This window comes from Cynoglossus semilaevis, chromosome 5 (genome assembly GCF_000523025.1).
Source record: "Cynoglossus semilaevis isolate Cse_v1.0 chromosome 5, Cse_v1.0, whole genome shotgun sequence".
Lineage (NCBI taxonomy): Eukaryota > Metazoa > Chordata > Actinopteri > Pleuronectiformes > Cynoglossidae > Cynoglossus > Cynoglossus semilaevis.
The window spans coordinates 7,274,957-7,301,354 of record NC_024311.1 but is presented as its reverse complement, the minus strand read 5'-3'; the positions used below and the strand labels follow the sequence as shown (position 1 = coordinate 7,301,354).

General features: G+C 41.9%; 2 protein-coding genes across 2 annotated transcripts in view; both read left to right on the top strand.

Annotated features, from left to right (window-relative positions):
* The first annotated feature begins 117 nt into the window (after positions 1–117).
* On the top strand, positions 118–3,560 carry LOC103378861 (MORN repeat-containing protein 3-like). The gene is made up of 3 exons (XM_008310215.3): positions 118–1,036; positions 2,617–2,655; positions 3,543–3,560. Exon 1 carries the CDS (start codon positions 182–184, stop codon positions 1,016–1,018), a length of 837 nt encoding a protein of 278 aa, XP_008308437.1. The 5' UTR covers positions 118–181; the 3' UTR covers positions 1,019–1,036; positions 2,617–2,655; positions 3,543–3,560.
* efl1 (elongation factor like GTPase 1) overlaps positions 3,246–26,398 on the top strand; it is a 32,008-nt gene continuing 8,855 nt past the window's right edge. The window contains exons 1-17 of the mRNA XM_025055858.1: positions 3,246–3,647; positions 4,182–4,249; positions 4,338–4,422; positions 4,729–4,862; positions 5,087–5,224; positions 6,198–6,421; positions 7,350–7,473; positions 7,700–7,779; positions 7,942–8,078; positions 8,222–8,344; positions 9,010–9,109; positions 13,525–13,661; positions 13,900–14,066; positions 14,376–14,511; positions 24,561–24,691; positions 25,202–25,301; positions 26,218–26,351. Coding sequence (XP_024911626.1) covers positions 3,557–3,647; positions 4,182–4,249; positions 4,338–4,422; positions 4,729–4,862; positions 5,087–5,224; positions 6,198–6,421; positions 7,350–7,473; positions 7,700–7,779; positions 7,942–8,078; positions 8,222–8,344; positions 9,010–9,109; positions 13,525–13,661; positions 13,900–14,066; positions 14,376–14,511; positions 24,561–24,691; positions 25,202–25,301; positions 26,218–26,351 — 2,109 coding nt within the window. The 5' untranslated portion in view covers positions 3,246–3,556. The remainder of the gene's footprint in view (positions 3,648–4,181; positions 4,250–4,337; positions 4,423–4,728; positions 4,863–5,086; positions 5,225–6,197; positions 6,422–7,349; positions 7,474–7,699; positions 7,780–7,941; positions 8,079–8,221; positions 8,345–9,009; positions 9,110–13,524; positions 13,662–13,899; positions 14,067–14,375; positions 14,512–24,560; positions 24,692–25,201; positions 25,302–26,217; positions 26,352–26,398) is intronic.

The window sequence follows — 26,398 nt, the reverse complement described above, 5'->3', positions numbered from 1 at the left end:
ATATTATATTTGAACTTAGTGAGCGTACGGAGTAAGAGAAAAAGTGGTGACGTAATGCATTTCCTTTCATCTGTGATGTCATGTTCCTTTGAAGTACCGACTGCTGTCACGTAATTTACATCACACACAATACCGCAATATTTCTGCCAAAACAAATACCCAGAACACGGCATCTTAAGCCATGCCTTTAACAAGGAATAATTTCCTTCGGCGGCCGTCCAAAGTGAAAGAAAGGAGGTCACAGAGACACGGCGTGAGGAATGCAATATACTCCGTCAATGGAGATAAATATAAAGGAGAATGGAAGGATGACAAGAGGCACGGGATGGGACAACAGGTTTGGAAGTCTGGTGCCACATACATAGGAGACTGGAAATGTGGGAAGCCCGATGGATATGGCACGTACACAAAGGGGGAGCAGTTGTACATTGGGGAGTGGAAGGATGGGAAGAAACATGGCCATGGGAAATGTGCGTACAACGAGTTGGCATTCTATCATGGGGAGTGGAAGGAGGGCCACCGAAACGGCTGGGGAGAGATGCACTATGAGAATGGGGATGTGTATGTAGGAGATTGGCTGATGGATAAACGCAACGGAGAGGGCATCATCAGGTATGTGGGCGGCGACTGGTATGAAGGTGAATGGAAAAGCGACGTGAAGCACGGTGAAGGGAAGTTGTACTTTGCTGAGAAGGACCAACTCTATTATGGCACGTGGTTTAATGGAGAAGCAAGACGTGGGACTCTGTCTGACTATGATAAAGACGAAGATGGCAGTAGTACAGCTTTAACAGACGAAAGCATAAAAGAGGAAGAGCTGGAGGTGAGCATCTCAGCTCTAGAGGTGCCTTCTTCCATAACCAACAAGGAACAGGGAGGGGCCGATGTGGAGGGAAGTGAAGGACAAATCGCTGCTGCTTCCAAAATGCCAACAGACTCAATGGATGACCTTCAGGACAAGGACAGAGAAGGCCCACAACAAAGTGTACCGGACGATGACAGCGGTGCAGAAACCTGATCACACCTGGCCTAAAAGGTTTCTAGTTTTACTTCTGCGCACCTCAGCTCCATGCCGCTCTAGCTATCTTTGATAGATAGGAGAACGTTCCCCTGCCATTGTCCAAAAAGGTATTTAGCTGCAGTGAAAGTTAAACCTTTTCGATGTCTGGTGCGACAAACAAAGCAAACTACAGATGCGAATTAGTCTGCATTTTGCTGTATATCAGGTGACCAGGCAGGTGTACAGTGCAGGCCCCAGACAGCCCCCGCCCCCCAGCTTTAATTGGCTCCAGCTTCCCCTGTGGCACTTTCAAGCAGCACATTTACATGATAAAGTAAATAGATGATGTTGTGAGACCGTATTTTTTCAGTGACAACCAAAATAAGAGCCAGTCCCTCTCAGGACTCCAACACTGAACACTTGCAGACCTAAAGTCCATCAGCTGAGCGTTTGACATAGCATAAATAGGAGTGGGATGGCAACTTGTGCCATTTTGACGATGCCTGACGTGTGCCTTCATTTACGTGTTAATTCTATCCTAAATAATTTAGACTTGTAGGCAACACTCTTGTTCGCTGGACAGTGTTGGAAAATTACATTACAAACATAAGCAAGATAAAATAATAGAAACCCTTGTTGGTTTTTTTGCGGATCTTTAAAATGGATGAGAATTCATTGGAAAATGTTTATTTGACTTTTTGGGCTACATGTCGTCATTATGCTAAAATGAAAACAAAAAAGATGATGAATAAGCCCAGTTTGTTGTAGCGTATTTTTCAACTATTCTGTTATTATGTGTAAATAAATACCTGTGTAAGGAGATCATTAGCTCCACATTCTTATCCAGAGTACAGCATGATGAAAGATCTTAATGCTGCTTTGGTAAAACCTATGGGCCAGATGCCACATCTAGGAATAGAACTTAGAAGTTATTTATATAAATTCAATCGGTTGTATTTGTACACACTGAAACCGTGACAGTAAGCTACCCCAAATCCAGTTTTTAGTGTGATCTAAAGAGATTGTTCTCAGTGTAACAATGGCGGCATCGCTGGTTGTACTCGGATACCCTCTAGTGGTTACATAGAGAATCAGATTTTTTTGTTTGGGTGTTTTGTAATTTTAGAATGGAATTGAAGTGTACTGCTACTTCATTTCACTGTGTGGCTTTGGCTGATAAATCCTGCGGAGGTAATGAGTAGATACTGTAGTGAGTTCGCGCCTGTGATTTACACGTACATCAGTCTGAACACCTGTAAATACCAGCTTCTATCAGCAGGTGGCCCTTCCTTCGGCTGTTCTGCGTTAGCACCACTTTGTTAGCATGTTATTGTTTTCTATTGTGTTTTACTTTTTCTTGCAGCTGCCCAGTTATTGCTGGGTCTTTGTAACAACATGTATCTGGACTAAACTCTATGTCCAACACAAATCAACAATTTTCTGTTTAATTCAGTCGTTAACTAAGGAATTATTTCATCCAAAAAAACACCTGTAGCCTGAGGATGACTCTCATGATTTTAGTGTAATTCCTCCTTTTGCACCAGGTTAAATTTACTGTACCTCACTTCCTGTTCTTACTTTTCACTTTTCTTTATTTTTTTCCAATTAAAACCCAGCTGCGTAAGGAAGATCAGCCATGGATCAGCCATGACAGAGTGAGTACAAATTATTCTCATCGTGTTTACTTTAAATTTTAGATTAGATTAAAAACTAAAAAAAAAAGATACATTATATGTACGACATATTAGAAAATACCCCTTAAAACCAATATTGAATTTATGTTGATTTTCTGTTGAGCCATTACCCCTTAAAACCAATATTGAATTTATTTTTCTTTTATTATTTTTCTGTTGAGCCATAACTATAGTATACTGTAAATACTACATTAGTGCTGTATACTACCTGAGTTTTCTTTTACTTTAACAAGAAGAAACATGATTAAGAAGCGGAACAAAAAACATTATCTACAACTTATTCAATTTCAGGGTCGTAACCAGCTATCAACGGCCAAAGGCGGGGTACACCCCGGACAGTTATTTGCTGTAATAGGACATATTTAGAATATATTTTTTGTGCTTGGAAATGTATTCAAATAAATACACAGTACTTGTCTCCAATATTAGTTTTGGTACAAATAATATAATGTTACTGTAATGTTTTACACATATCTTTGCATCTCTAACAGCGACTTCGTCCTTCTTTATGTAATGCTCATTTTTCCCATGCCCCCTGAATGCAATAGCCAATGACAGGAAGTGGGCGCGACTAACGCTGCGCAGGAACTTCCGGCAAAACAACGTGTGTCCTGAGCTCGTGAAGTGTGTGTTATGAGTGACGTTAATTCACATTTGAGGTCAGAACAGTAGTTGTAGGAAATACTGACGGCGTCGTCAGTGACTCGTATCAGATAGTGACTTATCCGAGTGCTTGCACAGTTATTTAGACACTTGTGGACCCGCTGCGGAGTTTGACTGCCATGCTGTAGTTGGACGGAGTTGTGTGACAGTTGACTTTTGTCTGTTTCTGTCGCTGCTGCTTCCAGTCCCGTCGTTCACCATGGGACACACCAGCCTAGAGAAGATGACTGCGCTGCAGAGAAACCCCTCCAACATCAGGAACCTCTGCATTCTGGCTCACGTTGACCACGGTGAGTGTTCACCTTATACTCACATATAAAACATGCTAAACACAACATTTTTTCCCCATCATTAAATGCCGGTTATTGCAACTTTTACCGCGCAGTATTTCAATAAACAGAGTCACGTGTGTTTTCAGTAACAGTTGTGTATCGAACGAGCCTGATTATGCTGACGTGTATATCTGTAAATACTGTATATGTGTTTTTTGTTGGAGGTAACCATAGGCCATATGTTTCAAACTCAAGGCTCGGGGGCCAAATGCGGCCCGCCAAGTCATTTTTTATGGCCCACAGGAACTTAAAAAACATTTAATAAAACAACTAGTAAGTAACTTCAATACATAATAATCAATTGCAGAAACATTTATGAATATGCTGTGGAGTAGTTTACATCTGCACAGTCTTCCAATTACAACCGGCCCTTCAAGGGGAACCGTATTGCTGATGCTCCCCAGCCACGCCCCCCTTTATCTCTATATGTGGTCCTGTGATGGACTGGAGAATTGGAAACCAACACTAACCCTGCCTCCCATGTCTTTGCAGGCAAGACTACCCTTGCAGACTGTTTAGTGGCCAGTAATGGCATCATATCCAGTAGACTGGCCGGGAAGGTAGGGCAGTGGTCTTACCTCAAAGACAGATCTGTGACCCTGCACGTCACTGCAGTACTGTGTAATGTTTGATGTGTTTGTTTCCCAGCTGAGGTATTTAGACAGCAGAGAGGACGAGCAGGTCCGAGGAATTACCATGAAGTCCAGCGCCATCTCTCTGCACTTCACACATGGTAAGAGTGTGTGTGTGTTTGTATGTGTGTCTTAATATACCAGAATTTCTGTTGTCTCAATGAACTCTATTCATTGATGAAGATCATGACATTCCTGTGAGAGATGTACCCATTCATGTTCATGTTTTATGGCCGATTTTAATTTTCCGTTTTTTGGTACTAGTTCCTCAGGTCACGTTTCATTTTGGACGTGACTTTAACAGGTTAGCTTGATCATGTCGTCCCAATGAGGAGCCCAGTTGAACAACAGTACCAGACAACAAGTATCATCGACACTTGTTGTCTTTTACCCTGTGTTCCCCACAGGTGATCAGGAGTATTTACTAAATCTGATCGACTCCCCCGGTCATGTGGACTTCTCCTCCGAGGTCTCCACTGCCGTCAGGCTGTGTGACGGTGCCATTGTTGTCATTGATGCAGTGGAGGGAGTGTGTCCACAGGTACAGTTCTCCGTGTTGTTGTTTTGTTTCATCTTCATCATGTTCCTACAGAAAAATTCTTTTTTTAACCTTTTCAGTGTCAGTGGTTCCCAATGTGAAGGATGGGCTCCCTGAGTGGGCACCCATACAATGCAACAGGGTCTTTTTGTTTGTGCCACAGTGGAAAACTGCACTGATTGTTCATTTTATTTAGAGATGTCCGATAATATCTTCCTGTGTTACAGACCCAGGTCGTGCTGCGTCAGGCCTGGCTGGAGAACATCCGACCTGTTCTGGTCATTAATAAGATGGACAGACTCATCCTGGAACTGAAGCTCACCCCCCAGGAAGCCTACATCCACCTGCAGAAGATTCTGGAACAGGTGAGGGGTCCATGTTATATCGGACAAAGGCCAGAGTGAACGCAAAATCCCACAGTATGTAAATCTGTCAGAGTCACAGTGTCACAAAAGCACCGTGCTTTAAACCAGTGGTGGGGGCCCAGCTGCCATGAGGCGAATCACCACTTGTCCTGACCTGTACCATACATAAACGCCCATAATTGTAAGTCTCAAATTTCCAATCGTACCTGAATGCACCTCATGTGGCAGCTGCAACATGGACATGACAACCATGTGGCAGCTGCAACATGGACATGACCACCTAAGTCATGATCAGTTTAGACCTGGCAGTTTGTGCCTGTTATCAAGGTCCTCTGTTCTTTAAGCTAGAGTGTAGCTAGCTGTCACAAAATGGACAGGTTTTTGACAAGAAATCGACAGAAGAGCTGATTAACAGTTGATTATTAAGTTAATTAAGTTATGTTAATCAGTGGGAATGTACAGTGTTGGAAACACGCTGGTTAAGAATTAGGGATGACCGATATAAACTTTTTGCCGATAGCCGATATTGTCCTCACACTTAATTTCTGATTCTGATATCAACGGATACCGATATATTCCTGCTAATATTTATTTATTTATCTGTACAAACCACTGTATGAATATGAGATCAAATAAATGAGCTGCAATACTGCCATCTAGTGACTTTCAGTTTATGAGCCAGCCGTTTATCCCCAAAACTATGTTTCGTGCACATGGAAAGTGTTGGGACTTCCGTGTCTTAACCTCTTCACCTAATGCCAAGTGTGAATTAAATCGGACAAACACATCGCGTCATCAGCAGTCGTGTCTTAACCTCTTCACCTGTCACCAGTCATCGTCTGAGGAATGTTGATTTAATACCAAGTGTGAATTAAATCAGACAAACACATCGCGTCATCAGCAGCGGACCTCAGAACTACTGTCAGAACACTGTAGCACAGGAACCAAAGCCGTGTTCTTGTCGTCGCCGTAGGTGAACGCAGTGACGGGGTTCTTATTTACATCAGAAGTGCTGGAGAAGCGAGCGGAGAAGGAGAAGGCGGAGGCAGAGGAGAAAGATGACGAAACTGCGGCGGATGGCGATCAGGTTTACGACTGGAGTGCTGGACTGGAGGAAGTGGACGACTCCCACCTTTACTTCTCCCCTCTCCAGGGGAACGTGGTGTTTGCTAGTGCCATAGACGGCTGGGGCTTCAGGTAAGAGGGGTCTTGTCTTTGTGGGACTATTGATCCGTGAGGAGAGGTCGGACTTCTCAAACGCAGGAGATTTTGTTTTTTTAATTATTTTTACAGAATGAAACAGTTCAGAACAAAGTCTGGACCTATTTGATGTTGTGATCACTTTTTAAAACTGATCAATAGATTATTAGTACTGTTGACTCCACTGTCACTGGAGATCAAACACAGAGGCAGACGGAAATTAACTTCAAAGGCTCCTTGACTCCTTTATTTCTTTTGATTACTTCTTGATTATTTACCACAAAAATAATTATTTGAACAGAAAAAGTCTCATTTTTAGATTTGTTTCTCTCCTTCCTCTCTTCTTTTCCTTTCTTCCTTCCTTCTGCCCTCCCTGTCTCCCTTTTCTCCTTTTCTTTTCTTATTCTTTGTCGTACAACCAGTAGACACAGCTGGTTTGTCTTGGTTTGGTACGTCCACCAGAGGGTGCTGTTAACTCAGAGATTACCCTGTCAGAACATACGTTCTACCTACCGTATGTCGAGGACCCGGCGCAGCTTCCGACCAATACAGTTTAAATTTATTCCCCTTTGCTTTTTTTGATTGGTCGTGAATCGCGGATCACGTGGGTCAACTGTGTAAAGTCTATTATTTTTTCATAGACCGGAAAAAAATGAATTTGAGTTATTGTTTTGAATTGACATCGAGAGTTCTCCTGCCACCTAGTGTAAGTTCACCATATGTCAACACTTTACATAACCTCAGGTCATTATTAAAACGAAATTCAACCTGGACTTTTAACCAGTATCGAGCATCGAAGGTGAATTTTTGAAAGGTGAACTGCTCGCCCCGACCTCGTCTAATTCATTATTGATTTGATTTTGGTCACCAGTTATTTGGGAGACGTCTGAACGTCCAGGTTTTTTTTTTTTTTTGTCTTTTTCAGCATGCAGCAGTTTGCTCAGCTCTACAGCCTGAAAATGGGAATCAAAGCAGAGGTTCTCCTCAAAACCCTGTGGGGAGATTACTACCTCAACGCGAAAGCAAAAAGGATTATGAAAGGAGCTCAGGTAACAGTTGGTGTCGTTTACACTGTAGCACAACTACTGCAGGGTTCCTTTGTTTTCCTTGGTCAATGTAATGGTTCCCAAAATAGGGGGCAGTAACTACAGTGATGTATATTTATAGCTTTTGTATTAAGTGTAATAAAAAAAAAAAGCAGCTACTGAACAATAACAAAGAGACAGATTTGCATGTTGTTGCTGAGTCTTTGTATCTTTGTCTCCTTGTCTGTAGGTCAAAGGAAAAAAGCCACTGTTTGTTCAACTAGTGCTGGAGAACATTTGGAGTTTATATGACGCTGTCGTCACAAGGAGGTGAGTGAACAACTCTTTAGAACTAGAGCGACACCGGGGTCGAACCGACATCGTCGTCACGTTTGGCAATGTATCGATAAAACCAAGAATAAAGTAAAATAAAATAAAATGAAAGAATGAACAGAAATCAAATGTAACTTCCTGCATATCTTCTGTAAACAGAGACATGGAGAAGGTGGAGAAGGTGGTGACATCACTCGGGATAAAGGTGATGGCCAGAGACCTGCGGCACTCAGACCCCAAAGTTCTCCTGTCCGCCATCTGCAGCCAGTGGTTACGGCTGTCCCAAGCTGTTCTCTGTATCCTGGACCTCGACCTGTTTTCTGTCCGTGCTCTTTTTGTGTGTTTTTTATTTTTTGTGTGTGTGTGTGTGTCTGGTTCTGTATTTTGTCGGCTTTGGTTTGAACTTTTAGTCTCCAGATTTCTTTAACCCAGACTAAAGCCATGGTGTGTGAGAAACTTCCTAGTCCTCTGGACATGGCAGAAGAGCGGGTGGAGAAACTGATGAGTGTCGGTACCAGACGATTTGACTCCCTGCCACCACAGACTCAAGAGCTGAAAAAAGGTAAAGACACACACACACACACACACACACACGGTGGTGTGAGGCCTGGAGCGATTGTCCTAATGAAACTGAGCTGCGTTTTGATGTCACAAATAGTTGGAGACCCAAGAGACTTTATCTTTTAGAATTTGGTCATGTTGGTTGTGTCTGTAACAAATACCCCGGGTCGTGCACAAGTGTGTGTGGTGTCAATAGTTTTATCAGGTTTTCTTTATCAATTACTAGATATTTTAGGCGACTCCAGTTGAATTGTCGTGACCCCAAGGTTGAAAAACACTGATCTGAAAGATTCAGTGGATGCATACGTGACTACTTTGGGCCAACCTTTCTGTGATTGGTCAGATTTACTGCAGACAGTAAATCCTCACACTCCAGAGAGGAAATGTGTGCTTAGTACCAGACATGGCCCTCCTATCCTGGATGTCGAATTGATCAGAGGAGGATCAAACCTCAGCCACCAGCTGCTCTGATGTGTCTGACTCAGCAGCAGGGTCTTCTCTGCTGCTCCCCCGTCACTCATTTCTCTCTCGTTGTTTTCTTGAACCGTGTCTGTAAATCTTTATATTAAGTATTTGATTGTGTATTGATTTTTTTTATTACCAATTACCATAGTCAAAAGCAAAATTAAGTTTTGCTAATTAGAAAATTCCATTTGTTTTCCTCAGCATTCCTCCAGTGTTCCAGTCAGGAAAACGCTCCGGTCATCATCTTTGTGTCCAAGATGTTTGCTGTAGATGTCAAGGCCCTGCCCCAGAACAGACAGAGGTCGGTGCTTCTGTTTGTTTTTATCGGTGTGTGTGTTTGAGAGAGCGCCATCTAGTTGTGGCTAAAAGAAGAATTTGGTACCAAGAAGTTGTGTCGTCATGCCAAGCTCAAAGTTTGGAACCCACAGCCTTGAAGGATTAATTCAAAATGAAAAAAAATTAAAAAAAAATAAAGTAAAGAGTAATTCTAAATGATGTGTAAATGATCCAGGCCAAGCTGAGAAAAACTCATCAGCTTCTGCTCCTATTTATTGGCAGTTCTGCACATTTTGAGTTGCAATACTGCCACCTACTGGGTATTTGTCACAGGTAACCACTTAAATGACCCAGTCGGTATAATTTGGGGGTGGCGGGGGGGTGTACACACATCATGTACTGTATTTCCTCCGGTCCATTGACAGTGACTGAAGGCATTTGTTAATACTTTATATCTGTTGATCATTTTAACAACATTTTTTCCAAACAGTGTTACCTTTTATTTTACACTAACATTTTGAAACCCACTCTGTGACCGCGGTCACTGCAGCGTTTGCTTTTGTTTTTCTTGGTCCTTTCTCCCTGACTGGTCTCCTCCTCCTCCCCCTCCTCCTCCTCCTCCTCCTCCTCCTCCTCCTCCTTCTTCTTCCTGGAGGTTAAAGGAGGTCAGAACTCATGGTCCTGACTCCTCCACAGTCAGCGATAGATTGATTTGGCCTGGTCTGCCCTGAGCAGCCTGTCTGGCTTTCAGGCTGTGCACTCACACACATCACAGCTCCCTGCTCCACTGATCTGGCCCATTTACTGAACGCTGGGTTGCTCTGGTCCTGGGAGCCTTTGAGAATCTGTGAGGGGAGATCTGTGATGTCATCCAGTCACATGAAAAAAAAGACATCTTCTAGGGATGTCCGATAATATCGGCCAACAAATACTATCAAATACAGAGCCACGGGTTAAAAATGTGATATCAAATACAGAGCCATGGGTTAAAAATGTAATGTGATTAATTTCACAGATTAATTAACGGCATTAACACATTAATTTTGACAGTCCTAAAAAAAACTTTTCACCTCAGTATTTTTACCTCTTCTGACAGAACCGGAGCCTAATTGCAGCCTGTGCTGCTGTTAAAAGTGTGTCAACCGGAGAGGAGCAGATATAGACAGGCTGTCATGACCTGGCGTGGAGCAGAGCGCTGTGGACAGGCAGCTCTGTGAAGAGAGAGAAGCCGAGAAAGGTCATTTCTGACTGTTAGCCAGAGAGGGGAAAAAAGCCTGTCCAAATTCTGGCTAATAAGCCTGCGAGAGCTGCCGTCCTCTTTTGGCCCCCGCCCACAGAAGGCAGGCACACTTTTCCACCACTGACATTACCCTGGCAGCCGCTGGCTACAGCTGCCTTCTAAAAGGAGGAGAGTCATAACTGTATTTATTAGAAGACTGCAGTGTTCAGGATACAAAAAGACACTCTCCCATATTATTAAGTTTCAACCTGGTGTTACAGTGTTAGTGTTAGTGTTACAGTGTTACAGTGTTAGAGTCTGATCCTCACCGACAACGAAAACTAATCAAACACACGACCCACAGTCACTGGGCGTGTTTTTCTTTTTATTAGACAAAAGAATGAGTCGTGAGAACTGGTACAGGTGTACCTGAGCGTTTAAAATAAAAGTAAAGATTTTTTTTCCAAATTAAATCTCTAGAACTAGATTACAGATAACAGATATAGATAATGTTCCATACAGCTACAGCAATTTAATCAACATATAAAGTATATATATAAAGTATATTCAGCTCATGTGGCTAAATATATATTCATTGTTATCAGTGTAGGTCGATCACTTTGGTCAAAGTGGACACTGCTGGTTTGAGCCATTTTTGCAGTAAATGTAAAAATGTTATTCAGCTCATGTGGCTAAATATATATTCATTGTTATCAGTGTAGGTCGATCACTTTGGTCAAAGTGGACACTGCTAGTGTTACCCATTTTTGCAGTAAATGTAAAAATGTTTGTTGTAAACGTGGGGCGACGTGGTTACTGTGTTTGCTTGACAGCAGGTCATTGGTTCAAATCCCTCTCCCTGTTTCTCCAGGTTCTCAGACATGACAGTGTTGACGCTTCACTTTAAATTGACCATAGCTGTGTGTGAGTGAGGGAATGAGTGGGAATGGTCCCTGTATTTGTGGTAGACTGGACAGTCCAGTCCAGCCTAGTCCAGTCCAGTCCAGTCCAGTCCAGTCCAGTCCAGCCCAGTCCAGCCCAGTCCAGTCCAGTCCAGTCCCATTGGTCTCTGTATATTTTCTGACTGGCACGACTGAAAACACACATCAGTTAATAAAACTAAATGAAAGTGGCAGCTGTAACATCAGAATACCACTGCGTTTTCCAGTTTTCTAACCTTTTCCACTCGTAGAAGAGTCCGTTTGCGGTCGCCTTCATCCTGCTCCACCGTTTGGAAGGCATTACTTCATAACCACAGCTGGTGAGGCTGGAAACCAGGTCCTGGCTTTAACATTAAAACCAGCTATTGGATGATTCAACGATGAAGGGTTGCAGCGAGGCATCGGATGTTTAAGTCATCGTATCGTTAACGTGGTGAAAAACAGAGCTCCGGTGTCGCTGCTTCTGGGAAACATGTTTGACGTTGATGTGATAGTGAAACCTTTAAAGTGATTTAAGAAGTGTCTGTTACACAAATCACACCTAACCATAGTCTGATCCATCTGTCAACAATGTATCCTACCTTTTCTTGACTCAAATTTGAATCCAATCTGTCAGAAAATGTATACTGCAAGGATCCCAGAACAAACCTAAAACTTCAAAGGAAAATTGGCACATTTGATGTATTTTCGTACCAGTGTTTGGCCGGCCGTATCTGGCCCACGGGCCATAGTTTGCTTCTTTCTGGGCTAACAGGTTCAACAAGTTTCTGATCTGATTCTTCATCACTGAGTTCCTCGGTGTCTTCTAAACTTCTAAACAATGTCAACAACTCTGTCGGACTCACCAGGATCAGGATCAGTTCCAGGCGGTACTGTTTAGTTCTTTTTCACTGCTCTGTTACCATTTTTCAGTCTGGCTTTGTCTTTTTGCTCACATTTTATATGGTCTTTAAATGAGCCTTCAGGGTTTAGTGGAGTCATTTTTTGTGGCGCACTAGCTGCGTCCAGTTGTCACGTGTGGAGGCAGTGCCCTCTTGTGGCCTTAGAAGATATAGGTTACATTTTTGATCAGTACCTCTAGGATGTAGATCCTAGCCATTGACTAAAAAGAAAACATTTTGTCGGGAATTGAAACTAACCAGTAATGACCTCGCAAAAAATATAAATAAAAAACATTTATTGTCGAGAGGCATAATTTTTTTTTAAACTAAAAAAAAAATATGTAAGGTGAGTGTACGTGAGTGTAATCCACACAAACAAACAGTTTGTGTGGATTTCTCAGATGGACCTGATGTCAGCAGAGTGAGGTTTAGCAGCTGTGCAGCCACTTCAAGTCAGAAAGTATTTCTCCTCCAGGCCATTTCATCATTTAGTGGCTTTTGCTCCTTTGTGGTTGTTCTGCTGGAATTTTCTAATTCACCCTGCAGCTCCTGTTACGTCCAGTTAAAGCAGACGAGGAGTGCCTTCAGTCCAGCTGTGTCTGCAGGACCAGCGCTGCTGTCAGGGGGCGGTTTGGACTTTCTTTAAGTGGTTTGTCATCATGGAGCTGATGTTTGTGCTGGATCTTGTCACTCACTCCTGCTGGAAACAGCCGTGGTCCTTTTGAAGACACACACACACACACACACACACACACATTAACTTGTGGATTAAGTGACAGCAGTAATGTATGGATTAGGGATATGCCAATATTGTCCAAACACTTGCCGCCTGGGTTAAAGCATTGTTTCTTTATTCATTTGTATTTGTATATTATTTTCTGCCATGCCCCCTCTAGGGGACAGATGTTTTTTTACTCCCTCCCCCCCGCCCCCCCCTTCCAATACTATTAAGGGCCTGGTCATATTTATCTTGTTTATCAGTTCAAACCACTGTAAGAGTTCCCGGCACCGGCATTCTGCATACAATGGCCTGATTATTAAAATACATTAATAAAATGAGTTGCAATGCTGCCATCTAGTGACTTACACTTTCATAGACAGACGTTTTTCCCCAAAACTATTTTTAGGGCGCACATCGTTTGGTGAAACCCAGGCATCGGGTTTTCATTATCGGACCAAGAAACAATGACAATTCTTACAATTACTGCACAATTATTTTGATATTGGGCCGATAATTTCGGTCGGACGAATCTTCTAATATGTTTGATTTAGTTGATTATGTCATGTTAACTGATTGTTAAGGTTATATGAGTCCAAAACGAGGCATAACTTTTTTTCAGTTTACAAAATATATAGTTTGACTTCTGTGTGTGTGTGTGTGTGTGTGTGTGTGTTGTAGGCCATTAACCCAGGCAGAGATTTCCCAGCGTAGAGAAATTGCTCGACAGAGACATGCTGACAGAATGGCCGTGGACCAGACGACTAAAAAGAACAATGAAGACCAATGTGGGCCAGAACCTTCAGACCTCAGCGCAGGTTCTCTCACTACAACCCACTCTCACACTGAGGCCAAACATGTTGTTATAAAAACATCTCAATCACCAGAATGTGATTAAACAGATGATGAACTCAGATGATCAGTGATGGTCTGGGAGTGACGTCCATCTGTTACCACTCACTGTTCTATATCTGGAAAAACCTGCGCCATCATTTACCAAACTGCTGCCCTCGTTACTGACTCCTGACAGAACGTGTCTGTTTTTCTCCACATCAGCTAAAATGGAGAGCCTCGCTCTCAGGGACGTGAAGCCAGAGGGGGAGGAGGAGGAGCAGAAACAGACCTTCATCGCCTTTGCCCGGATTTACAGCGGCGTCGTCAGGAAAAAACAGAAGGTTTTTGTCCTGGGACCAAAGTATGATCCTGGCCAGGGTCTGAGTCTGGTAACTACACATCATTTACATCTGGCTCTGAACCCTGGTCCAAGTCTGGAGCAGTCTGTTTTTGAAATCTGCCCTTAAATGAGAGACATTTTTCAAAATGACCGGAGTCTAAACGCTCCCGTCACAATTCTGTGCTGGGCCAGGCGGTGGCGCTAGAGCTACAAAAAATGAAATGACAATAATGCCAACATGTAGACACTGTTGAAGGAGCTCGTCAGTGTGAAGAACCAGATTGTTGAAGTTTGTCTTACTCACCAGGGGCCGTTGTCAAACTGACCGTTTGTTCTGGTTTTGTTTCTTCTTCTTCAGCTGCCTGAGAACTGCAGCGCGTCAGACTGTGTAAACGCAGTACCTCACCTGTCCTGCTGTTCCATCGAGGACGTCTACCTGTTGATGGGCCGAGAACTGGAGGAGCTTGAGGAGGTGCCTGCGGGAAACGTCCTGGGTATGTCTGCTCCTTTCTTCATGTCGGCTGCATCACTTTTCACATTACATCACATTATTTTGTTTACATCACGTTATTTTGTCAAAATAATCTGACAACATAATGACCCCCTCCTCTATACAGTGTAGCGCCACCTATAAAACCAGGATAAACCATTATTTTACACCTTTTTTTTTTGGTTTATTCAGATATTTTTAGACTACAGGTTGTAGTCTAGTATCCTGTCGGTTCACCATACCTTTTACAATGGCATACACTACCTTACTGTACTCTTTAACTGTGCAGCTATTGGTCTCATTGAAGAGGTGGGTGGGGCCACAGTGGCTCATTATCATTTAACGGTAAAGTTACCGGCCGTTCAGAATAAATCTGTTAATCAGCTGTGATCGTTGACTTCATTGAAGAGGTGGGTGGGGCCACAGTTAATCAGCTGTGATCGTTGACCAAACCATGTGACTAACATCAAAGGACCAGGTTGATTTGCATAAAAGTGAAAGAACATGATCTATGTGGGGTCAAAGTGCAGTGTAATATACCAGTACTGCATTTGAATTTGCAGCGTGCAGTAACTGCTGACATGAAGTGATGAGACTGCAGATGACTCCAGTCTCCACTCTCGGTGCGACTGTTTCCACTTTGTTCTCCCCTGATTTATGCGTCCGATTAATGCAGGAGGAAGCGCTCTTCCTCGTTTGCTCATTTTGCTTCCGCTTCAAAATGAAGAGTGCACTTCTGTTCTGGTCCACGGACAAACACATGGGCGCAAGATGGCAGCCCTTTGGAAAATGGTCCAAACCAGTCTCTCTCTCTCTCTCTCTCTTTCTCTCTCTGTGCTCCGTGACTTCGACCTCGGTCCAGCGCGTCCCACTAAGAAGCTTGATGACCAAGCAGAAAATGTAACCGGACACTGGCAATGTGGAAACAATTGTTTCTGGGTGCATCAGACTGGGTCCTTGGCTCTGTCCGTACCATGTGGGAGCCATCATTCCTCCCTGTTAGTGGACTGCAGGCAGAGAGGAAGTTGCCAGGAGAGCACCGGCGTGTAAAGCCCACTTGGCTTAGCCTTGATTAGACCTCCATTACTATCTGACAGCTGTATGTGACTACGGTCTCCTCAGATACTCTCTCACACACACACACACACACAGATGTAAACAGGGCAGCAATTGATGTGGGAAACATCATTTTATAGTAAACCGCATGACGGCACACAGAGCTGGTTGCATGATGGAGCACAATGATTGTGTGTTTGTTATGAGAATACGTTTGTGGGTGAGGAACCCCCATAATCTCACACACACACACTCACACACTCAGAGGGGGAGAAACAAAGGGAAGGCAGCTGCTAATGCACTTTGCTGCGTCTCCCTCCTCCACGTTCTGGAGCTGCAGCTGCTGGAAACAACATGTCAGGAAATGATGGAGTGAAATCATACGCCGGGTTTCGGGCGACCGACCAGTGGCTGCGTTGACGCTAAGTTGATTGGCCAGGCTGTGTGACTGTCAGTGCTGCAGTAGACTGTACCTGAGTCACATGGTTATGGAAGTCAGCAGCAGCGACAGCAACATGATCCAAACGCTGTGCTATCCTCTTTATGAGCGCTAATCTCTTAATGTTAGCTAGGGGGGTGTATGGGGCAGTGGTTAAAAAATAATCAAACCCACTCTTATCATACACTTGAATAAAATACAATTTTGCTTTCAATCATTAAGTGTAACAGACTAGGTAGATCTAAGTATTTTGGCTGGGAAATGACTGCCACCTAGTGGGCTGTAGGATGACCATGGGTGTAACCTTTGTGCAAAAACAAATTAGGAAAATAAAAAAGAAGTAGTTGATATGTAGTTACATTAAAACGCTGTACTTTGTAAATAATAAATAAACATTAAAGTTCAAGTTCAACGCAAAAAATACTTTCAACAAGTATGTAATTCACAAAAAGGGTAAATTACTCAGTTGATCTTCAGCCTCAGCTGAGCTCTGTTGGTGTGTTTAAATTTGAAATTTTTTTTTAGATAAAAAAAACTGGAGAAATCTGTAAAAGTTTCAAATGCATTTCCGAAATTCAGCAAGTTTGTTTTTTCACCTCTTTCTGAGATTGTTTTTCAGCGCCTGTCATTTTTAAGAACGGTTTGAAGGTTTGTGTACACACAGCTGTGCTGTCAACCGGCCAATAGGAAGCACCCTGTTTTCTGCACATGTCCTATGATCAGTCAAACTCTCGTAGCACGGCCAGGTTTCCACAAAACAGACAAAAAAAAAACAATTTCTCGACGGAATAAGATTCCAGTTTAGTGGAAGAATCAAGAATCCTGTGTCGATGAGTAGATATTTTAACAGCTGCTGTAAAATCATCTCATTTCAGGCTTGATGCTGTAGATTTAGTCCCACAAACACCCGGCCGTGGAAACTCTGAGTAGCTTAACAAAAGCTCTTTGTTTGACACTGCTCAGTGTTTTCAATTAGTACCATACATCCAGCCGGGGGATTTATCTGTGATTGCAGCGCGGAGAAAATACACAGGCAGCTCAGCGGTGTTTGATGGTGAGCTTAGTAAGTCCAGCAGTTTGTCACAGGAGTTACAGATGTGGGCAGCGTCAAACTTTCATCCCCAGGCTCTAATGTAAAGCAGCTGTCGGACCAGACGCAGCCACAGCCCGAGTCATCCAAGTCGGTCCGCAGGGAAGATGGAAAAAAGGGATGATGCTGATTCAACACTGGGTTACTCTCTAAAAACATTTGTTTTACATTAGGCTTCTTTCTGTGCATGCCAGTGGTGACTAGTGACCCGGGTCTTCAGTAACTAAGTGATTTGACTGATGTCAGCTGCAGCTGTGTGACTGCAGAGGATGGTTGGGTTCATCTAAGTACAAATCAGACACAGAGTAATGACTGTAGAATATCTCTATCGGTACTACATCACTGCTGCCAGAACTTTTGGCTTTTTAGTGTTTTAAGACAAAACCTGTTTTATTTTCCTGTCCAACTTGTGGGTCAGATGATGAGCACCACTGGACTGAACCCTGGAAAAAAAAGATGCACTGATTTCATTTTTTGGTTGATTCTGATTCCCAGTGTTTGTGGTATCAGCGCCTCACCCAGAGCCATTTGTAGCGTTTTAAATTTTCTTCAATTCCTGACAGCACATACAGAAAGTTGTCAGTAATTAATCATAAAGCTGTACCCCGTCACAGGTTCTCTCTTTACTTTGGTGACACTGCTTTGTAAGGGTGTAAGAAAATATCTATACCCTAAAATATTGTGATATTTTCTTTCACAATACTCCATCAGTGTATTGATTTTTTTATCACCAATCCCCAGTCAATATTCCTCTCCATGGTTCTGATTCTTTTCTTTCTTCCAAATGTAGATCCCTCTGTTCCAGTGTTAGTACCTGATGTTCAGATGGAACAGCAGCAGAATCTTTACTATCATCACACTTTGACTACAATTAGATTGGTTAAAAAAAAAACCTCAATATATTGCCATGCCTATAGTATCGCAATATATCGTACTGTTGTCCCTGTATTGTGACACAAATCGAATCACCAGATTTATCCTAAAACACTAATACTGTCTGAAATCAGCTGACGACGACGATGATGATGATGATGATGATGGTGATGGTGATTGTGTGTTTAGTCTCTGTGTGTATTTGTGTATCCAGGTATAGATTTATGTACAACTGGAATGTGTAGGTGTGCGTGGTGTTGTAGTAACTTTTGTCGGAGCTCCTGACTCATCAGTCTCTATCTCTATAGTCCTTGACACAGTTTCCAGTCCCGGCTGAGACCAACTGGGATCCTGTAGCCAAATATCATTCTCCAGCTCATCAGTCCTCTGGCCTCCCCCTCCCTCCCCTCCCTTCTACCCCCCTCTCTCCCCTCCCTCCTTCATGTTTTCCTGCTCTTTTCTCCTTTGTTCTCCTTCACGTTCTGTCTTGGCCTCTATAAGCGTCGCACTTAGTCATTCTGGTCCAGATTTGTCTTCTCTGTCCTGAAGTCTCTAACAGTTGACTTTGGATCAAAGGAAAAACCTTTTCCTTGGTCAGTTCTTCCCCTCTGTGCAGTGTCTGGGTACTTTATGGTATATCTGTGCTACCTTTTGGTGAATCTGTGTATAAAGAATGGAAAGCAGAACTAACTGACCGTCACAAAGTTCCTGAAGGAACCTTTTCGTCCAAGCCAAGTTTTCAGAGGGTTAACTCCTACGAGTCATAAGTTGGCGAGGAGTGAATATTTGTCCTGTGTTGACAACAAAAATGGAAATTTATTTCAACGTCAGTGTTTGCTTTGCTTTTCCCAAGTTGTGAAACATTTCTGTAGAAGAAATGTGTATCAAACACTGTTGAAGCTCAGCCTCTGGTTCCTATGAAAAACGCCTGACTTCACTGGAGGTCGATGAGCAGTGAGTGGGTTTGGAACGTGATGATTGCATGAACCACATTTCTGGCTGAAACAGGAGATGGAGAAACATAGCTTTCCTTCTATATTTGTCATTTATTTTGTGAGTAAACATTAGGATACGGATGTCCGATAATATAATATAAAAATAATTTAATATCTGTAAGAGTCGTTATGGGTTTTTCCTCCGATAATGTGTGCCCTAAAAAAGTTTTGGGGGAAAACGGCTGTATATCAAAGTGAAAGCCACTAGATGGCAGCATTGCAGCTCATTTAATTAATCTATTTTAATAATCAGGGGGTCATAGGCAGAATGATGGTGCTAGCAACTCATACAGTGGTTTGTACAGATAAATAAATGAACCATCTGGGGCTCATTAGTATTTCAATTTGGGGAGGGGGAAAAAACCACTTCCCTGTTATAGCGGTCCGGTGTTGATATCGGAATTAGAAATTACGTGTTTGGACAATATCAGATATTGGCAAAAAGTGAATACTGGACATCCCTGCATTAGGAGCCAGTTCTCTAGTTTAGAGTGCTTAAAGATGATTTTGCGTCACAATGTTCCTGGAGTCTACGAACAACACAGAACACAGGAGAGTTAGTACGTGTTGCCAAAATAATGGAGCAGAACTGCAGCAGCCAGCGTTAGGTAGGTCATCTGTGGGCTGTGTAAAGTTAGAGAGGATCTGGCCTACATAGACGTCTCGCAGAGTGGGAGGGAACACACGAGAACGGGCAGAGAGGACGCTGTTCTGTTGGCTGTCAGGTCTCAGCAGGTGCCTGAAGAACAAAACACTGCTGCGTTTGACCGTCACCTGTTTTTACACTACATCTCTAATTCTAGGCTACTGTGCTGCGCTCGTTCATCATGCAGTCGACCTCGTTAGCCAACGTCGTCAGACACCGGGCACCGAGCCCGCCCCTTAAACAAACAAATAAAGAAAATAATGAAATTAAATGTTGATGTTTCTTACTCCCTGCTCTCACTCCATGACTCCTTCCCCGCAGGGGGGCCACCCAATTCTTTGGGAACCACAGACATCGACAATCTGTAGATGGCGTTAATGAGTGGATGTCGATGTCTTGGATGTTTGACGGGAGAGGACTGTAATTGACCTGTGTCAATTTTTTACAATTTTTTTTTAGTTTTCAAGACTTTCAGATATGAAAACATTTATCTCTGTTAAAAAAAACTCAACAGAGTTTATGCATCACTTCCCACGGGTCGTGAAAAACCTGGTCCTGGAAAATGAATGACCGATTTTCCAATCATGGAAAACACATGTGATATGAGTAAAGAAAGTCACTTAAGTTACTGTGAAAACTGTTCCGTCCAGCCTGCTGCTCCCTACACTGGGAGAAAAGACAAACAGATGCAGTGAAAGTCCATTCTGTGGACTTCCTTTCCATGAAGCGCCCCCTGTGATGCTTCCAGCAAATTACATGTGTCATGTTATTGCAGCTGTTATTTTTTTCAGTTTTCATTTGACTTTGCTGCTTTGGATTTTCATTATCGGAGGAAAAGCCGATAACGATTCTTACAGATATTACATAATTATGATAATATCGGTTAACCGATATTATTGGACATCCCTAAAGATATTTTGTGATGACCTCGTTTTGTGATAGATCGGATTCAAAATCTAAATCCTAATTGAATATTGATTCATTGCACAGCCCTGTGTTCATTAAAAACCGTTGACCAGTCATTTACAGTTCTCTGTGTGGAGTGTTTTCTAAAGGTCTTAAAATAGCCAAAATCTGAATTCCCCTCTGCTATAATAGTGTAACATTAGAGTTTGATAGATCAGCTCAAGTGGAAAATACAGGCATTTCAAAGCCGTGAGATTAATTCCATTGGCTCCGAGTCGACTTTCTAAAGAAAAACAGGAAATTTCTCTCGTTGGCCTAATCATCTCTTCATCTCTTTCTTTCTTGCACTGATTCACACATGTTATAGCAGTTAGCATTATGTTTACACAGAGATGTAATGGAATTTTTCTGGGGGCTGAAGTATCAAATCATCTCATCCAGGGAATTCTAAGAGTAGTTTTGATTTGTGTATGAAACCTGAGTACTTGGAACAAATGTTTCACATAATGTCAATTTACTGACATCTCACCACATGGTCTTGGCTTAAAGTGGGGCGTTAGCATTAGCGTTCTTGTAGCATGAGGAGGTAATGCAGTGCCAAATGGGGGAGACGCATCTCTCTGTCTCCCCCACTCCGCTCTTCTTCTTCAGTGGCCTTTCCATCAGAGAATTCCCAGGGATGACCTTTGACACCAGGTCACAACCTGAAATCCATTTCCTTTAAATGTTCATTAGTTTTTGGAAACGGTTTTTTTTGTTATTAAATTCCATGTCAGTTGCACTGAACTCTTATATTTGAAAACATTTATTTCATATCTGTTGTGTCTGTTTTGACAAAGTTTTTAAATACACATGCACACACATATATACAGTATGCGGTACATATATATTTTTCCCATGATTCATATATATCATGCTATATTTATTTAGCATGAATACAATGGAACAACATGAAATACGTGGGTGGGAGGTGGAATTATTGGATATACGGTACGTGTCACTCTGCGAATGTATTTTAATTTGTAAAAAGCTAAATCCTATTCTTGAAGTTCCTTAATAAAGTAATGCAATAAATGCCAGGATTCTGACAGTCCTTTGACAGTGCACATTTATATATGCATAGTTTTAAATATATACATATGCATTATATGCATTATAATTATATTTTTTAAATATATGTGTTTATATATATTTATTTAAATATATATAAACACATATTTAAAAATATATTTGTATATATGTATACATCTAAGTATATGTACGTATCAACAGACACCTGTATCCTGATGTGTGTGTCATGGTGGTCCATATTGTACTGGTTCTCATCCATGTGAGGATGAGATTTATTTATTTTTTATCCTTTATTCTTGCCGCTGTGATCGAGGAAGTGTGACTGTCGGATACCGGACGCATCAGTGAGGCCAAGTGTTTGACAAAGGATTAGCCTGTGCTGTTCTGTCGTCTAATCAGTGAAAGATCAGGAAGAGCTGCAGTGATGGAATCACACCAGCAGGCTGAAAAGCAACGAGTCCAACACGAGGCTGGAAATTGTTAAATGTTCTTTTTTATTTATTCTGTTTTATTAGGTTCGAGGCCAGAGTCTCGGAAATCTGCTCTCCTTTTAATGTCCTATGGAATTTCCCCTGCACTGGAAAGTCCCAGTTATGCAGAGCCATGTGTTCGTGTGCAAGTGTGTGCGTGCACGCACATGTACATGCAGCCCAGATCTGAGCGTACTGTAACACTGTCCGGGCCAAATGTGTATTTATTGCCAGTGAGCTCTACATCAAAGTCTAACAAAGTTGTCGACAGGTTTCAGAGTGATCGATATATTTCTGCTTGATTGATTTTATTTTGTTTTTCTTTCAACCAAACATTGAACAGATATATTTAACGCAGTGATGATGACGTCATCGGAAAGCCTAGCGACTAATGAACGGATCATCTGTCGACTTCTAACATGTTGTGGTCGTAACAAAACAAGTGCTTTAAAAGTTTTAGCAAAACAAATTTGTCTTTGTTGTTAAATAATTCCTGGTTTTGTTGCAGTTTCTTCTGTAGGAAAACCTGCTCCGTTGTTAGACAGCGTCTCTGTGAAAGAAGTTAAAAACCAGGAAGTCGAGGAAATCTTTCTGAAACCAGAGTCACGGCCAACTGTACTGTGGTCGGAGGAAATGTCTTCAGACTTGAGTCATCCTGCGCTCTGCAGTGGACATGACCGACTGCAGAGTGTGTGTGGTGTTTTCATGGGGGGGGGGGGGGGGTGTATGTGTGTGTGTCTGTGGACGGCCTCATGTTAAACACTGTTGTTGAGTCTTTCTTGTGGGACATTTTCCAGGTCTTCACTGACTGAAATTGTTTTATTAATAATTTATTAAGATTCAAGAGTTAGGATTAGGATTAGTCTATCTGTCCACTGTGATGGACTGGGGAGCCGTCCAGGTCAGGTTTGTGTTGTCAGTTATACCGAGTCAGTTGTGATTCAACCTCCAGACTGTGATTCATTTGATAAAATCTATGAGAAAAATCAGGAACACGCTGTAATTATCTGTCGGAATCGTTGAAAATCCGCTCCACGCTCTGGTTTCCTGCAGGTGAAATACATTTAAATATGACTTTTTTTTTTACTTACAGTACTTCATTCAAATACTTAAAAAACGAGCTCTGGTCCAGACAAGCGTGATGTTACGAGGACGTAAAGTTGCATACATTAAATTTAGAAAATACCAGTTTTTATATCATTTTATTTCGTTGTATTTATCCACTACACCTCAAAGACCGGTCCGTGAAAAACTGTTGGACCACTGGTTTATACTCTTGCTGTCTGTTTGAGGTCTTTTGAGTTCAGGCTTTTTTTTTCAGATGTTACTGTTCTTTGTTGAATCTGAAGGCTTGTTGGGATCAAGTCACCTCACAGTAATTACAGTGTTGAGTTACACTGAAGGCCGCTGCGTCCTGTACCTGCTCCCACAGTCGGCCAACTCTGAGCCGTGTGTGTCTGTTTTGAAAATCTCCGTCAAACACTGTGGCTGTGTGTGAGATACAGTGTCACAATGGAAATGTTCTTGTTCGCTTCCAACCGGCTCATCAGAAACCAAAGGATCCGACAGGATGTAACCTGGACGATTTTGGAAAAATGTGTCGTTTTGGTTTTTTTTGTTTTTTTGTTGTTTTTTTTTGCCCTCAGAGAATCTGAAATTCATACCTAGAGAGAAATCCGACCGGCTTTGGTCTTCAACGGGACTCTGAGGCTGAGGGGGATTTGATTCATCACAGAACAGTTGTTCAGAGTCGTAAAAACAAGAGAACACCTCGAGTGAACTGAGGCCCAGTTAGATTCTGTCTTTACTAAGTCGTTAAGTGATGACATCGTTTCTTCTCTTCTTTTATTCACATGTAAAAACTGAGGAGAATCAGTGAATTAGTCATACATTTTTAACGATGTTAAAGGGTTGTAATTGTTTTGTATTTTTGCTGTTTCAAACTTGTTTGTGTATATATTTGTCTATATGTATATATGTATATATATTTTTATATATGTGTCTATGTGTGTATATGTTTAGTGATATACACTATGTCTATATATATATATATGCATATTTACAACATATAATTATACCGTATATAAACATATATGTAAAGATATATATGTGCACTATATTGTATATATTTATATTTATGTATATATATGTTTGTCTGTATATGTTTAGATATATATGTATACATATATGTATTCACAACATATCTGTATACAGTGTATTTAAATATATATGTACATATACATATATGTAGGTAATGTTTATTAATTCACAGTTCTAATCAAATATTTGACTTAAATAATTTAATATCTGGTAGACTGGACTAACATTGAAACTGTTCTGTTGTCAACATTGGGTGAGGACTTAGTTACTAGTTAGTCTAGTAACCCAGGTTCCATACTAGTTATGACGAACTGTTACTCGGTGGATAACGCTGTTTACTTTTCCGATGGACAGAACGGTGGGATTCTATGGAAGTATCATGTGACCTTCCTCTTGTCGTCCTCTAGGAGTCAGAGGTCTGGAAGAGTTTGTCCTGAAGTCTGCCACCCTGTCATCCTCCGCCGCCTGCCCGTCCTTCGCTCCGCTCAACTTTGATGCCACACCCATTGTACGGGTCGCCATAGAACCCAAAGGGCCGGTTGTAAATGGAAGACAGTATAGATGTAACTACTCCATAACATATTAATAAATGTTTCTGTAATTGATTACTATTTATTCAAGTTACAAATATTCTTTATTGCTGTGAAATTAAAGAAAACGTTTTTTTTTAATATCCAGGTTATGAAACTCTGCTGCATGGACTTTATTAAATGTCCTTTAAGCTCCCGCGGGCCATACACAATTACTTGGTGGACCACATTTGGGCCCCGGGCCTTGAGTTTGACACATGATCTAGAGCGTAACAATTTGAAAAAAATAAAAACCCAGCGTACAAGGTTCCATAAGGGTCTGTGGCAGCTTCCGCAACGCTCAAAATCCAACCGTTTTATAATCAGAGAAAACATCACATTTAAACCAAACTACCTTCAAGTGTGGTTTTGTTTCCTAGAATTTATTGACTGTGAAGAGCCTATAAGGTGAACAGGTGTGTGTGTCTTTGTGTGTGTGTTCTGTGGTCTGTCTCCTGTGGTTTACTCGTTGAGGTGAGATGCCAAAGCTGGTGTGTGGGATGCGTCTGTTGAACCAGGCTGACCCCTGTGCTGAGGTTCTGATCCAGGAAACAGGAGAGCATGTTCTGGTCACTGCCGGTGAGGTGTGTGTGTGTGTGTGTGTGTGTGTGTGTGTGTGTGTGTGTGTGTGTGTGTGTGTGTGAGAGAGAGAGAGAGAGAGAGAGAGAGAGATCTTGGTATGTATTACCCTGTAGTCAATATGTCTATATATATTTTTTCTGATTGTTCCTCCTTCATGAGTCACTTGTGAGTCAGTGTGTGTTCTTACTTAATCTCGTCTTAATTAACATGTGATATTTGATGATGTAACACAGGTTAAAAAAAAAATAAATCAAATGTCTGTTCATATAACGAGCCGCTGAGTCAGAACTGTTTAGTTTCCATTTGCAGCATCAGCATCATCAGCTGACTCATCACACGGGGACTGTTGTCTCCCTCTGTCTGGCCACAGCTGCCCCCCGCAGGAGAACAGCAGGAACCTGCAGACAGGAAACAGTTCATGCTTAATATTCACACACTTCATTTGTCATTTTTTTTTTTTTTTTTTTTTTTTTGCTGTTTGACACTTTGTACTTAAATTCTAACCTGATGAATAGCAGTAACAGAGAGCGCTGCTAACGTTGACCTTTTCCACAATAACTTCATAATAAACCTGTCAGTGGACGAGGGTTTGAAGCCCATGTTTGGGATTGGAAAAAAAAGTTATGATAAGTACAGTAAAAACTGTACTGCGTTTTACAGTTAAACCAACAAAATGGCCACTCTTGTGGGGGTCAAGAGGTCAAGTCGGACTGAATCACAATTATTCATACTAAGTCAGACTAAGTCAGACTGTGAATCCAACTATATTGGTAGATATTTATAAAGATGACGCTCTGTGCCTAAAGTTATTGATTCATATGAAGTACATTTGTAGGTCATGTGACCTGCTGCGGGACGGTGACATCACTGAGTCTCGTCTTCTCCGATGTTCTTTAATCAATAAATTATTTTTGAAGGTTTGCGAAGATTGAAATCAGCGCCTCAGCGCCCATCATCCCCTTCAGGGAAACCGTGGTCCGTACTCCTAAAGTGGACATGGTGAATGAAGATCTGGGGAAACAGCAGAAAGTCGCCATCATTCACCAGGTCAGTTGGTTTGTGAGGTTTTTTTTAAAATAAAATATATATTTATA